The following is a 15210-nucleotide window of genomic DNA, read 5'->3' on the forward strand; positions in this document are numbered from 1 at the left end:
AGTTCAGATCAGTCTGGCCAAAAGTCATTGAAGTACATGGTAAGATTTACTTGATTTTGTTTTAACAAAGATAAAATGACAAATTGCTTTCCGTATTTTTTGCCTGTTTCACCTACAGAGTTCCTACATTATAATTTAATAGCTTTCACCTGCTACAATAGTATAGACAGCCTTTTAAAACTTACAGGGACTTCCTAGTGGCACAGCGGTTAAGAATCCGCCTGCCAATGCAGGGGACATGGGTTCCAGCCCTGGTCCGGGAAGATCCCACATGAGCAGAGAAACTAAGTAAGCCCGTGCGCCACAACTACTGAGCCTGCGCTCTAGAGCCCGCGTGCCACAACTACTGAGCCCGCAAGCCACAACCACTGAGCCCGCAAGCCACAACCACTGAAGCCTGCACGCCTAGAGCCCGTGCTCCTCAACATGAGAAGCCACCGCAATGAGAAGCCCGCACACCGCAACGAAGAGTAGCCCCCGCTCGCTGCAACTAAAGAAAGCCTGCTTTCGGCAACGAAGACCCAACGCAGCAATTTAAAAAAAAAAAAATTGTAATATGCCAAGTCCACAGGAATCTAGTAAAAAATCAGTAGTTCATAATCCAAAAAGCATATTTAACAATTTCATTATCCCAGTACTAATACTTCAAAGACACTAATAACCAACATGCCATTTGTTCCTATTGCAGAATTTATTATGTTATTAATTTCCGGTATAATCCAAAGGCATAATTAGAATACTATCATTAACATATACACTGAAAAAAACAGAAATATTAACTCCTTTCACCTTGTCATTAAAATCAAACTTTCAAAATTCTTGTGCTACAGGCTTTCCAAATCTAAATTCTCACAATCCTAAACGAGTATGGAGACAAAACACACACTATGTACTACGAGAAACCTTCTGGCTATCAGATTTTAATTTCAGCGCCAAATGCCAAGAAAAACCTTTCGACCGAAACCTAAATTCGAACACCTTACCGTATGTCAATCAACTAAACAGAGGTGAGTTATTATCATTAGGAAGTTACATAATTTGCACCAAAGATTGTTTAAAGCCTCTCATTAAAAGTAGCTTAAAACAATTTACAGGCTTCAAAGCTCACCTTGCAAACTTAGAGTAAATTATCAGAAACCATGAAGAAGATTAGGCTCTTCTTGAAATGGTTACGAGGAAGCAAGTTGTTTATTTGTTTAAAGAATGCAGCGAGCAGCCGAATACCAGCAGCTGAGTCGGGCAGAGAAACTCCAACTACATTTCGTCTTCTAAAGAAAAGTGTTCTTCGCCCCGCCGATCTCCCGGACCCTGCCTGGAGGGAGTCAGGAGAGTCGCGAACTCGGGAGCGCGGGCGCAGAGAGAAGGCGCCTCCCTGCACCTCGGGCCGGCCGGGCAGGAGCCCCCGCCGAGGTGAGTCGTTCACCAAGCCAGAGGGAGCGGGCACCGCCAGACAGCGTTCCTCCGAGGGACAAAGGTTGGGCTCACGCCCTCCGCTGCCGACCCGGCGCCGGCTGCCTGCAGCAGCCCGGGGTCCCGCCCGAGCCCGGCGCGTGGGGGAGGGGGTGAGCCCGGCTGCCCCTCCCCCGGCCGCTCGCTGGGACCTGTTGATTAAGACCTCCACACCGAGCCGCTGCCGGTCCGCCTCTTACCTCCGCGCCACGGCGGCCGCCGCTTCTCCCGCCCTGGCCTCTCCCAAACACTGCAGAAACGACAGTTCCCCCGCGGCACTTAAAATACCGGATAAAGAATCCAGAAACTCGCGATTCCCCACCTCACAATCCTTAGTCCCCGCCCCCGCCCCACCGCCAGTCGCCGCCGTCGCCGCAGCCGCCCCCGCCGCCCCCAGCGACTCCACCTCGAGACCGCGCACGCGCTCCCGGCGCTGTTAGGCAGAGAGCCTGGCGCGGTTCGCCCAATCCCGAGCCGGCGCGGAGAAAGGGCCCGCTCATTGGTCCGCTCCGCAGCTCCGGGGGCCGGATCGCACACGCACTCGTGCGCCTCAAGTGGAAGAAGCGAAGTTCTTCGCGCTCAGTCGCTGGGGAACAGCTTTCGGCTTGAGTCTGCGGGCCAGGTTGGGAGGACGTGAGGTTTCCCTAAGACGCAATGGGCGGGTTAACGCTCTTGCAGACCTTTCTTCTCTCCCTGAATGTTTGTCAGCTCCTGAAGAAAATCTGATTCCTCTTGAGGCGACTTCTCGTGTCCTGTGAAACATATCACACAATATAACATTTGTGTAAAAAAGAACCACGACATACCTGAACACCTGGATGTGTGTAGTGTCCCACAAAAGAATTCTCTGCTACCACAGAAGACGCCACAAAGCTAGTACGTAGGACCGAGTTCTGAAAACCAGACAGGAAGGTGCCAAGGGCCACAGCTGTTTCACAAAACTCAAGTCCCTGGCTCAACCCACATCCAACGCAAGGAAATCCAGATAAACAGTCTTCAGGATTCCCTAGAAACAGCCATATCCAAAAAGGAAAAAAAAAAAAAAAAAGGTTTGCGTGTGTGTGAAGAGAGACCTAGTTCATTTTCTAAGTTCTTAAATGCATAAAATAAGTAATAATTCAAGAAATTTCCTTTGGTTCCTCAATGAATTTTGTTCCCCTTTAGCTCGGGGTTTCTCAACCTCAGCGCTATTGGCATTTGGACCAAATAATTCTTTCTTTGGGGACTGTCCTGTGCAATTTAGGATGTGTAGCAGCACCCCTGCTCTGTTACCCACTAGATACCAGCAGCACCACTACCCCCATTTGTGACCCTCAAAAATGCCTCTAAACGTTGCCAAAGATCTTCTGGGGGATAAACTCACTTCCATTTGAGAACCACGGATCTAGCTGTTCAAAGAAACGGCCTCCTTATAAAGTAGTCTCTCTACCCATCCCTTCCAATTGCCTGGCCTCAAGCAGTTTTGCAAAAGACCCCACCCAAATGAACCCTCCAGCTACCTAGCCTTGCTTCCCCAGCTGCTTGGACTCCTGTCACAGAGCCCCATCCTAATAAAATGCTGACAACTCTCTGAGATAGCAGCTACTGACCTCAAAATATGTGGAAATTCCTTTGTGAAATGCTATACAAATGTTAATTATTATCTTTACTTTCTAAAGGTATTTTCATCTTAAAAAAGGGTAGAACCTATGGCAAATAAAAAGTTTATTCTCTGGTAAATAGAGCCATTCCCGGAATCCCCAAATCACTCAAATTACTGGTCTCGTGTGCAAAAAATGAAGGATAGCTGGAAGAATGGAAGGTATAGAAACTGGAGGCAAGGTGATTGGATTTGAGTTTCAGCTTTGAAATTAACTAGTTCTGTGATATGGGTGCGTGACAAGTTTCCTGGGCCTAAATTTTCTCATGTGTAAATTAACAAGTTAACTACTTTTTCTTTTTTCTAGTTTTAAGATTCTGGAAGCCTCTGCTTGTGTAATCTAACATGGATAGCATAGGGAGTTAAGAAACTATAATATTCATCCCAAAATAGAATGAAATGGGCAATCTGTGGTTTAAACCCTCCTGTCAGAAGGCACTTTACCCACTGAATCACCCTGGCAAATTTATAACTAAGTACTTTGGATGAATAATGAAAGTCAAACTGTAAAATCAAGTGAATGGTGCAGAGTAACCATAGTAAATACCCTTCCTCCTTCCTCATCTTGGCATCTGTTCAGTCTATCATCTGACAACAGCTTCTATTACATGTTGATGTAATAAAATGTTGTGCTGTTTATTTCATTAAAGGCTTGGGGGAAATATATTAATATTGCATTTCAGATATTTTCAGCAGGTCTGAAATCTCAGTTTTCAAGATTCATTAACGGTTATATGTGAAATTCTTAACTAAGGCTATTATATCCCTTTGGTCTTATCACCTCTGTGTACTAGTGAAATCTGAGTTTTCGTAACTGAATTAATAGCCTAATCACCTTATAATTGTATGAACCAGATGATCAGAAATAATGTAAATTAAAAGAAGAATACTCACTGATTCAGATATGAGAAGTTATGAAACAACAAATTAGTAGGTACATTAATTATTAAACAAATATCTAAAATTTTTATCAATGCAAAAAAAAAACCAGAAAGCAAACCAACAAACCATGAACTTTTCTAATTTAATTGGGTTTAGTTATTATTATTTTGATATTTTATAGTACTTCTTAACCTTTCATAAACCTACCTAAAAATATTATGTCCCTAAGCTAAGAACACTATGCAGTTGTTGCCATGTGGAATGGGAGGTCCCACTGTCTGCAGTTAGCATCAGTATCATTCAGTATAGGTCAGTAGCATTCAACTCAATTGACTTTACTAAATATTCACTCATTAATTTAAAAAATGTATACTGAGTACTTCCTATGTGCTTAGAACTGGGCTATAGGGAATCAAAACATGTGAGAGCTCCTGTCCTGGACTATAAAAAGGTGAGGAAAGGGAAAAGTAAGGCAAGTTCATATAGGTAAGATACAAGGGAAAATATGGTAAATGAAAATAAGGTGCTCTATGGACTTAGAGAAAGGTAGTCTTATACTAAGAGAAACTTTACTAACTTCTAACGACAGGGGGGTAGAGAGAGAGACAGAGAGTAAACTACAATGAAAATACCCACAGTAACAGGAAAACCGAGATCTTACACATGGCTTTAGAAAGATAGATATAAAATTTTTAATCAATTTGAATGACTGAGTACAGTCCACAGAGACAACATGGGCTCATATGGGAACAGCAAGTAGTCTACAATAACTTCAGGGTAGGATATTCAATATATAGGATATTAGTCATTTATCACACTTTTATTTGTACCCTTCTTAGCTGGTCCTTTGCTACGCTGAAGATGTATATATAAATAAAACATGACCCAGGAAAATTTTTATTTTGGAGAGAGGTAGTAGGCAAATTTGGAGCTTGGAAATTTTTCTAATGAAGGGAAGTCCAAGACTGAATGCCAAGAGAAAGGAAATCAAATTTGTTCTCCTTGAAAAAGGGCTATAAAGTGACCCACATCTTTTTCCTCACCAAGCTCCAATCAAATCTCTATTTTGTTAGTGTGTTAATCTCACCTGTCACTTTGATTCATATCCATATGTGAATACCTGTCTGAGACTGAGTCTGGAGTGGTACCTGTGCTGAACTCCAAAGAGCTGAACTCTAATGCCTCTTCTAGCCTCTCTTGCACTCACTCTGATTGAGATTTAACTCCACCACTGAGTCAAAACAGCCTTTCTCAAGAGCAACTTTCCTAAATGCAAAGGGCAATGCTCAGTCCTCATCTTCCTTGACCTGCCAGCAGCGTTTGACACTGTTGAGCATTTTCTCCATTTTATCCTCTGGGCTCCCGAAGTACCACTCTAGCTTCTTGTCCTACCCACTGCATCCTCCTGTTCAGTCTCCTTCGCTGGTTCTTTTTTATATCCCCCTGAATGCTAAAAGTTGGGGTGTCCCAGGGCTCTCACATGGAATATTTTACTTCTCTGTCTGCCTGGGTTTGAACAAACAGCCCTAACATTTACTAGCTGTTTAATCAGAAGAAAGTTACTTAATTTCTCTAAGACTCAATTTCCTCATCTATAAATTGAGAATAATAAAATTAGCTACCTCCAGTGGTTATAGGGACTAAATGAAATGTATACGTAAAGTGCTTAGAACAGTGCCCGACACTGTATGCATTAACTACTTGTCCTTATTCTTTTTTTTTTCATTCAGTCACCAAAATCATTTATTATAATGATATATTTAATCATTTGGCTTAGTTTTGTTAAATTTTTTCTTAAGTTAATTTATTTTTTATACAACAAGTTCTTATTAGTTACCTATTTTATACATATTAGTGTATATATGTCAATTCCAATCTCCCAATTCATCCCACAACCACCAGTATCCCCGTCACATTCCCCCCTTGGTGTCCATACGTTTGTTCTCTATATCTCTGTCTCTATTTCTGCCTTGCAAACTGGTTCATCTGTACCATTTATCTAGGTTCCACACATATGCATTAATATACGATATTTGTTTTTCTCTTTCTGACTGACTTCACTCTTTAGGACAGTCTCTAGATCCATCCATGTCTCTAAAAATGACCAAATTTCATTCATTTTTATGGCTGAGTAATATTCCATTGTATATATATATATATATCACAACTGCTTTAACCATTCATCTGTCGATGGGCATTTAGGTTGCATCCATGACCTGGCTATTGTAAATAGTGCTGCAATGAACATTGGGGTGCATGTGTCTTTTTGAATTATGGTTTTCTCTGGATATATGCCCAGTAGTGGGATTCTTGGGTCATATGGTAACTCTATTTTTAGTTTTGTAAGGAACCTCCATACTGTTCTCCATAGTGGCTGTATCAACTTACATTCCCACCAACAGTGCAAGAGTGTACCTTTTCTCCACACCCTCTCCAACATTTGTTGTTAGTAGATTTTCTGATGATGCCCATTCTAACTGGTGTGAGGTGATACGTCATTGTAGTTTTGATTTGCATTTCTCTAATAATTAGTGATGTTGAGCAGCTTTTCATGTGCTTCTTGGCCATCTGTATGTCTTCTTTGGAGAAATGTCTATTTAGCTCTTCTGCCCATTTTTGGATTGGGTTGTTTGTGTTTTTAATACCGAGCTGCATGAGCTGTTTATATATTTTGGAGATTAATCCTTTGTCTATTGATTGGTTTGCAAATATTTTCTCCTATTCTGAGGGTTGTCTTTTCGTTTTGTTTATGGTTTCCTTTGCTGTGCAAAAGCTTTTAAGTTTCATTAGGTCCCATTTGTTTATTTTTGCTTTTATTCCCATTACTCTAGGAGATGGATCAAAAAAGATCTTGCTGTGATTTATGTCAAATAGTGTTCTGCCTATGTTTTCCTCTAAGAGTTTTACACTGTCTGGTCTTACATTTAGGTTTCTAATCCATTTTGAGCTTATTTTTGTGTATGGTGTTAGGGAGTGTTCTAATTTCATTCTTTTACCTGTAGCTGTCCAGTTTTCCCAGCACCACTTATTGAAGACACTGTCTTTTCTCCATTGTGTATCCTTGCCTCCTTTGTCATAGATTAGTTGACAATAGGTGCATGAGTTTATCTCTGGGCTTTCTATCCTGTTCCATTGATCTATATTTCTGTTTTTGCACCAGTACCATATTGTCTTGATTACTGTAGCTTTGTAGTATAGTCTGAAGTCAGAGAGTCTGATTCCTCCAGCTCCATTTTTTCCCCTCAAGACTGCTTTGGCTATTCGGGGTCTTTTGTGTATCCATACAAATTTTAAGATTTTTTTGTTCTAGTTTTGTAAAAAATGCCACTGATTTTTTGATAGGGATTGCATTGAATCTGTAGATTGCTTTGGGTAGTATAGTCATTTTCACAATATTGATTCTTCCAATCCAAGAACATGGTATATCTCTCCATCTGTTTGTGTCATCTTTGATTTCTTTCATCAGTGTCTTATAGTTTTCTGAGTACAGGTCTTTTACCTCCTTAGGTAGGTTTATTCCTAGGTATTTTATTCTTTTTCTTGCAATGGTGAATGGGATTGTTTCCTTAATTTCTCTTTCTAAAGTTTTGTTGTTAGTGTATAGGAATGCAAGAGATTTCTGTGCATTAATTTTGTATCCTGCAACTTTACCAAATTCATTGATTAGCTCTAGTAGTTTTCTGGTGGCATCTTTAGGATTTGGTATGTGTAGTATCATGTCATCTGCAAAGACTGACAGTTTTACCTCTTCTTTTCCAATATGTATTCCTTTTATTTCCTTTTCTTCTCTGATTGCTGTGGCTAGGACTTCCAAAACTGTGTTGAATGATAGTAGCGAGAGTGGACATCCTTGTTCCTGATCTTAGAGGAAATGTTTTCAGTTTTTCACCATTGGGAATGATGTTCGTTGTGGGTTTGTCATATATGGCCTTTATTATGTTGGGGTAGGTTCCCTCTATGCCCACTTTCTGGAGAGTTTCTATCATAAATGGGTGCTGAATTTTGTCAAAAGCTTTTTCTGCATCTATTGAGATGATCATATGGTTTTTATTCTTCAATTCGTTGATGTGGTGTATCACATTGATTGATTTGCATATATTGAAGAATCCTTGCATCCCTGGGATAAATCCCACTTGATCGTGGTGTATGATCCTTTTAATGTGTTGTTGGATTCTGTTTGCTAGTATTTTGTTGAGGATTTCTGCATCTATATTCATCAGTGATATTGGTCTGTAATTTTCTCTTTTTATAGTATCTTTATTTGGTTTTGGTATCAGGGTGATGGTGGCCTTGTAGAATGAGTTTGGAAGTATTCCTTCCTCTGCTGTATTTTGGAAGAGTTTGAAAAGGATGAGTGTTAGCTCTTCTCTAAATGTTTGATAGAATTCACCTGTGAAGCCATCTGGCCCTGGACTTTTGTTTGTTAGAAGATTTTTAATCACAGTTTCAATTTCATTACTTGTGATTGGTCTGTTCATATTTTCTAATTCTTCTTGGTTCAGTCTTGGAAGGTTATACCTTTCTATGAATTTGTCCTTTTCTTTCAGGTTGTCCATTTTATTGGCATAGAGTTGTTTTCTAAGAATTTGTCCATTTCTTTCAGGTTGTCCATTTTATTGGCATAGAGTAGTAGTCTGTTATGGTCCTTTGTATTACTGTGGTGTATGTTGTAACTTCTCCTTTTTCATTTCTAATTTTATTGATTTGAGTCCTCTCCCTCTTTTTCTTGATGAGTCTGGCCAAAGATTTATCAATTTTGTTTATCTTCTCAAAGAACCAGCTTTTAGTTTTATTGATCTTTGCTATTGTTTTGTTTCTATTTCATTTATTTCTGCTCTGATCTTTATGATTTCCTTCTACTAACTTAGGATTTTGTTTGTTCTTCTTTCTCTAGTTCCTGCAGGTGTAAGGTTAGATTGTTTTAGATTTTTCTTGTTTCTTGAGGTAGGATTCTATCGCTATAAACTTCCCTCTTAGTACTGCTTCTGCTGCATCCCATAGGTTTTGGATCATCGTGTTTTCATTGTCATTTGTCTCTAGGTATTTTTTGATTTCCACTTTCATTTCTTCAGTGATCTCTTGGTTATTTAGTAACGTATTGTTTAGCCTCCATGTTTTTGTGTTTTTTACAGGTTTTTTTCCCTTGATTGATTTCTAATCTCATAGCGTTGTAGTCAGAAAAGATGCTTGATGTGATTTCAATTTTCTTAAAGTTACCAAGGCTTGATTTGATCTATCTAGGAGAATATTCTGTGTGCACTTGAGAAGAAAGTGTAATCTGCTGGTTTTGGATGCAATGTCCTATAAATATCCATGAACTATATCTGGTCTATTGTGTCATTTAAAGCTTGTGTTTCTTTATTAATTTTCTGTCTGGATGATCTGTCCATTGGTGTAAGTAAAGTGTTAAAGTCCCCCACTATTATTGTGTTACTGTCGATTTCCTCTTTTATAGCTGTTAGCAGTTGCCTTATGTATTGAAGTGCTCCTATGTAGTGTGCATTTATATTTATAATTGTTATATCTTCTTCTTGGATTGATCCCTTGATCATTATGTAGTGTCCTTCCTTGTCTCTTGTAACATTCTTTATTTCAAAGTCTATTTTATCGATATGAGTATTGCTACTCCTCTTTCCTTTGATTTCCATATGCATGGAATATCATTTTCCATCCTCTCACTTTCAGTCTGTATGTGTCCGTAGGTCTGAAGTGGGTCTCTTGTAGACAGCATATACACGGCTCTTGTTTTTGTATCCATTTAGGGAGCCTGCGTCTTTTAGTTGGAGCATTTAATCCATTCACATTTAAGGTAATTATCGATATATATGTTTCTATTACCATTTTCTTAATTGTTATGGGTTTGTTTTTGTGGGTCTTTTTCTTCTCTTGTGTTTCCTGCTTAGAGAAGTTCCTTTAGCATTTGTTGTTGATCTGGTTTGGTGGTGCTGAATTCTCTTGGCTTTTGCTTGTCTGTAAAGCTTTTGATTTCTCCATTGAATCTGAATGAGATCCTTGCCGGGTAGAGTAATCTTGGTTGTAGGTTCTTCCCTTTCATCACTTTAAATGTATCGTGCCACTCCCTTCTGGCTTGTAGAGTTTCTGGTTAGAAATCAGCTGTTAACCTTATGGGAGTTCCCTTGTATGTTATTTTTTCATTTTTCCCCTGTTGCTTTCAATAATTTTTCTTTGTTTTTAATTTTTGTCAGTTTAATTACTATGTGTCTTGGCACGTTTCTCCTTGGATTTATCCTGCTTGGGACTCTTTGTGCTTCCTGGACTTGGATGGCTATTTCTTTTCCCGTGCTAGGGAAGTTTTCGACTATAACCTCTTCCAATATTTTCTCAGGTCCTTTCTCTCTCTCTTCTCCTTCTGGGACCTCTATAATGTGAATGTTGTTTCATTTAATGTTGTCCCAGAGGTCTCTTAGGCTGTCTTCTTTCCTTTTATTCCTTTTTCTTTATTCTGTTACATGGCAGTGAATTCCACCATTCTGTCTTCCAGTTCATTTATCCGTCCTTTTGCCTCAGTTATTCTGTTATTGATTCCTTTTAGTGTATTTTTCATTTCAGTTATTGTATTGTTCATCTCTGTTTGTTTGTCCTTTAATTCTTCTAGGTGTTTGTTCTTTAATTCTACTCAGTCTTTGTTAAACGTTTCTTGCATCTTCCCTTTCTTTACCTCCATTCTTTTTCTGAGGTCCTGGATCATCTTCACTATCATTATTCTGAATTCTTTTTTGGAAGGTTTCCTATCTCCACTTGATTTAGTTGTTTTTCTGGGGTTTTATCTTATTCCTTCATCTGGTACATAGTCCTCTGCCTTTTCATTTTGTCTCTTTCTGTAAATGTGGTTTTTGTTCCACAGGCTGCAGGATTGTAGTTCTTCTTGCTTCTGCTGTCTGCCCTCTGCTGGATGAGGCTATCTAAGAGGCTTGTGCAAGCTTCCTGATGGGAGGGACTGATGGTGGGTAGAGCTGAGTGTTGCTCTGGTGTGCAGAGCTCAGTAAAACTTTAATCCGCTTGTCTGCTGTTGGGTGGAGCTCATTCCCTCCCTGTTGATTATTTGGCCTGATGTGACCCAGCACTGAAGCCTACCTGGCTCTTTGGTCAGGCTAATGGTGGACTCTCGGAGGGCTCACGCCAAGTAGTACTTCCCAGAACTTCTGCTGCCAGTGTCCTTGACCCCATGCTGAGCCACAGTCACTCCCCACCTCTGCAGGAGACTCTCCAATACTAGCAGGTAGGTCTGGTTCAGTCTGCCATGGGGTCACTGCACCTTCCCCTGGGTCCTCATGTGCACACTACTTTGTGTGTGCCCTCGAAGAGTGGAGTGTCTGTTTCCCCCGTTCCTTTCAAAGTCCTGCAATCAAATTCCACTAGCCTTCTAAGTCTGATTCTCTAGGAATGCCTCCTCCCATTGTCAATCCCCAGGTTGGGAAGCCTGATGTGGGTTCAGAACCTTCACTCCCATGGGTGGACTTCTGTGGTATAAGTGTTCTCCAGTTTGTGAGTCACCCACCCAGCAATTATGGGATTTGATTATATTGTGATTGCGCCCCTCCTACTGTCTGATTGTGGCTTCTCCTTTGTCTTTGGATGTGGGCTATCTTTTTTTGGTGAGTCCCAGTGCCTTCCTGTCAATGATTGTTCAGCAGTTATTTGTGATGCGGGTGCTCTCACAAGAGGGAGTGAGCACACATTCTTCTACTCCGCCATCTCTACTCTGCCAGATTTTCCTAAATCTCACAGTGAAGAAAGTCCAGCCCAGCCATGCTGTTGTCCAGACTGCCTTTGGACCCTGTCTGTAACATCAGCCCTTCCCTCAGTCTCCAGCCTGCCCACCTGCCCACCCACCCTGTGTCTCTGGACTCACCAGACCCCCAGGCTCATGAGCCAAGGTTTAAAATAAATCTCTCTCTCTCTCTCTCTCACATACACACACACACACACACACACACACACACCCTCCTGGTTCTGTTTCTCTGAAGCACCCTGTCTAACACAGGACTCTTAGAGGCACTAAGAGAGATCTACAAGGAAAAAAAACTACTTGTCCTTATTCATATTATCATGTTCTTTATCACTCATTTCCTACATGATTTTGTCTAGTCTCAGTGGCTTTAAATTCCATCTTTACACCATAAACTCTAAGTTTATCTCTAGCCTGAACTTCTGCCCTAAACTCCAGAATCACCTATTCAACTGTTGGCTCAAAATCTCCATTTGAATTTCTAATGAGCACTACAAATTTAACACGTCAAACTTTCATTTTCATCCAGTTTTCTTCATTTCAGTATATGGTAATGCCACTATTCCAGTTGTTCAGGCTTTCTTTACCATTGAACTTCTGATCCATCAGGAAATCCTTTTATTTCTACCTTCCAAATGTTTCCAGACTCTAACCACATTTTTTAAAAATTAATTAATTTATTTTGGCTGTGTTGGGCTTCGTTGCTGTGCACAGGCTTTCTCTAATTGCAGTGAGCGGGGGCTACTCTTCATTGTGGTGCACGGGCTTCTCATTGTGGTGGCTTCTCTTGTTGCAGAGCATGGGCTCTAGGCCCATGGGCTTCAGTAGTTGTGGCACGTGGGCTCAGTAGTTGTGGCTCACAGGCTCTAGAGCACAGGCTCTAGAGCGCAGGCTCAGTAGTGTAGCACACGGGCTTTGTTGCTCCGAGGCATGTGGGATCTTCCCGGACCAGGGCTCGAACACATGTCCCCTGCATTGACAGGCGGATTCTTAACCACTGCACCACCAGGGAAGTCCCCAGACTCTAACCACTTCTCACCAACCCCACTGCTACCACTGTACTCCAAGACATCATCATCTTTTGCCTAGATTACTGAGATATGCTCTTCCCACCCATATTTTCTCTTCTCGATACTACAGCCACAGTGAACCTGCTAAAATAAAAGTGAGATCAAGTCACTGCTCTGCTTAGTCACCTATAGCCTGGCCTGATCTCCCTGACCTCAACTCTTACTACACTTTTCCTTCTCGTTTCATACCAGCCACACTGGCATCTTTGCTGCTCCTCACATATTCCAACAGCTTCTGCCTCAGAGCCTTTGCATTTGCTATTTCTTATGCCTGAAACATCCAAGCTCCATATGCTTACTCTCCCTCACTTCCTTTAGGTCTCATTTCAAACGTTATCTTATCAGTGAGACCTGTCTTATTATAGATAAAATCTAGAATATCTCTCACGCCCCAGCACTCCTTATCCCTTCTACCCAACTTTATTTTTCATTGTATTTATTCACCATGTGACATATTGCATATTTGTTATCTGTCTCCCCAAACTAGAATGTAATGGCAAGGACTTTGTCTATTTTATTCACCACTACTTATTTTTAGATTCCCCAGTATCTAAAATAGTTCCTAACATAGTTAGGAGATAGTTCTAACTAGTACTCAATAAATATTTGATGAATGAACGAGTGAAATAGATCTGAGTATGTGGAATAAGGATGATGATGAAAGGGTCAAAGAAAAACTTCAGCTTTGTCAAATGTTTGGCCTATGACTAGCCTTAGAAATAAATTCTGCCTAAAGATTATTGTTTTTGCTCTTAGGTAGTACTCTGTGTTGAGGGAGGGAGACAGTATAACAAATAAAAAAAGGAAGAGAAAACTATTTATTCTTCACGACCTCCTTCCTGTGCTTCATGGGTCATTCCATTTGCTATAAAATAAATCCTCATCTATCTGATAAAGTTGAGAATTAGAAAGCAAAAATCTCCTTCAAAAGTAGTAATAGATATAACTAATTCGTTGCACTTAACTTTTACTTCTGAACTTACACAAGTCTCTGACAAGCTTAGATATCTTGTTTCTAACATCCGACAGATTATAAGGGCTTATTATGTGTGTGACCTTTAATGGACGTGTCAGTTCAGAGCGTACATACCCCTGCCATGAGACAGGGTAGGGGAAGGGAGTTTCTGATGGAAATTACAGATCACATAGAGGAGATAGTCCTAACCAGGAATTTGCAAAAACTCAGTGGAAACATATATCTGGGACTTTACAAACTTCTTTCTCATGGACAGGTCCTAACTTTGATATGTGAAAGACTCCAAGAGAAACAGAATACGTATTTGCCCTCAACTAAGTTTTAAAAAATGTGTTGGGTTGAATGAGAGATCTGGAGTACCACAGTGGACACTTTAGGGCCACTGAGAAAAAATAAGGTGTCTTTTCCCCCCTTTTTCCGGAGTATTTTTTAGAAGAATTTTCCAAACCATATTTGAGAACATAAACTGTTTTAAATCAAGTGAAAGTAAATAGTGTGAAGCTGGTGCCAGGGCCTGACTAACCAAGTACTTAGACTGAAAGCTTTCAGGCCTCACAGCACCTGGATAACACTTGAATCAAATGCTAGAGGGTGGAGTAGCAAACAGGTGTACCCCAAGCCTTGTGATCTCGGTTCAGGGCACAGAAGAGCTGCGAACAGTTTGGCAACAAGAATAAAAATGCACTCACTTTTTTTCTTTGAAGTCTAGAATAGGAAATGAATATACCTAGGATCATGGTTAAATGTATGAACTAACTGTTGGGTTTTTATTTTCTAACTTAAAAAAATATAATTTGTAAACATCTATTACATCAACCACATGTTTAAAGGCTCTTGAAAGTATGCAGAAACTCTGAGAGTTTCCTGTTTCTTCTCATCTGGTAACCTAGAAGTCAAAGACATTATTCAGAATCACAGTTTAACAATTATTCCTTGAAAACTATCTTTTAGCAAATTATGTTTAGTAGTGAAAAGAGCTGACCCCTTGTAAAGCATTAGAAGATTAATAGTTACCTTTGCTTTATGCTATGTTATTTTTTCTCTTACATTTGAATTATTAGCTTTAATGAGAAAATTGAGCTCTTTCAAAGGGTGTCCAAAACATGTTAACATATTTCACAAAACATCTAGAAGTTCTCATATAAAATATACCCAGAAAGACAAGCTCTTCTAATAGTAGAATTAAGGCTGAGATTTTGTGATGCAAAATTACATGCAAATATAATCTGTTTCTGAGGGTTAGGAGACCGGGAGCTTAGTTCAGCTGGGTGGCTCTGGCTCAAGGTCTCTCCTAAGGTTACAGTTAAGATGTCAGCTGGGTCTGCAGTCATCTGAAGGCATGACTAGGACGGGAGGAAGTGCTTGCAGGAATTTTCTTCACATAGCTGTTAGCTAGGGGCCTTAGTTTCTTGCCATGTGGACCTTTCCTTAGGATATGACAGCT

General features: G+C 40.3%; 2 protein-coding genes across 3 annotated transcripts in view; both read right to left on the minus strand.

The window, feature by feature from the left end:
• The window catches only part of PALS1 (protein associated with LIN7 1, MAGUK p55 family member), a 104484-nt gene extending 102717 nt beyond the window's left edge, over positions 1 to 1767 (minus strand). For both annotated transcript variants that reach the window (XM_082647467.1, XM_082647466.1), the window contains exon 1: positions 1650 to 1767. The gene's annotated coding sequence lies outside the window, so the exon portion shown is untranslated. The remainder of the gene's footprint in view (positions 1 to 1649) is intronic.
• Positions 1768 to 1999: 232 nt separating this feature from the next.
• GARIN2 (golgi associated RAB2 interactor family member 2) overlaps positions 2000 to 15210 on the minus strand; it is a gene marked incomplete at both ends in the record, with an annotated part of 38123 nt that continues 24912 nt past the window's right edge. The window contains one exon of the mRNA XM_082649361.1: positions 2000 to 2201. Within this exon, the coding sequence (XP_082505487.1) occupies positions 2000 to 2201 (202 nt within the window). The remainder of the gene's footprint in view (positions 2202 to 15210) is intronic.

Source organism: Grampus griseus (genome assembly GCF_964374135.1).
Source record: "Grampus griseus genome assembly, chromosome: 2".
In the NCBI taxonomy this organism is placed as follows: domain Eukaryota; kingdom Metazoa; phylum Chordata; class Mammalia; order Artiodactyla; family Delphinidae; genus Grampus; species Grampus griseus.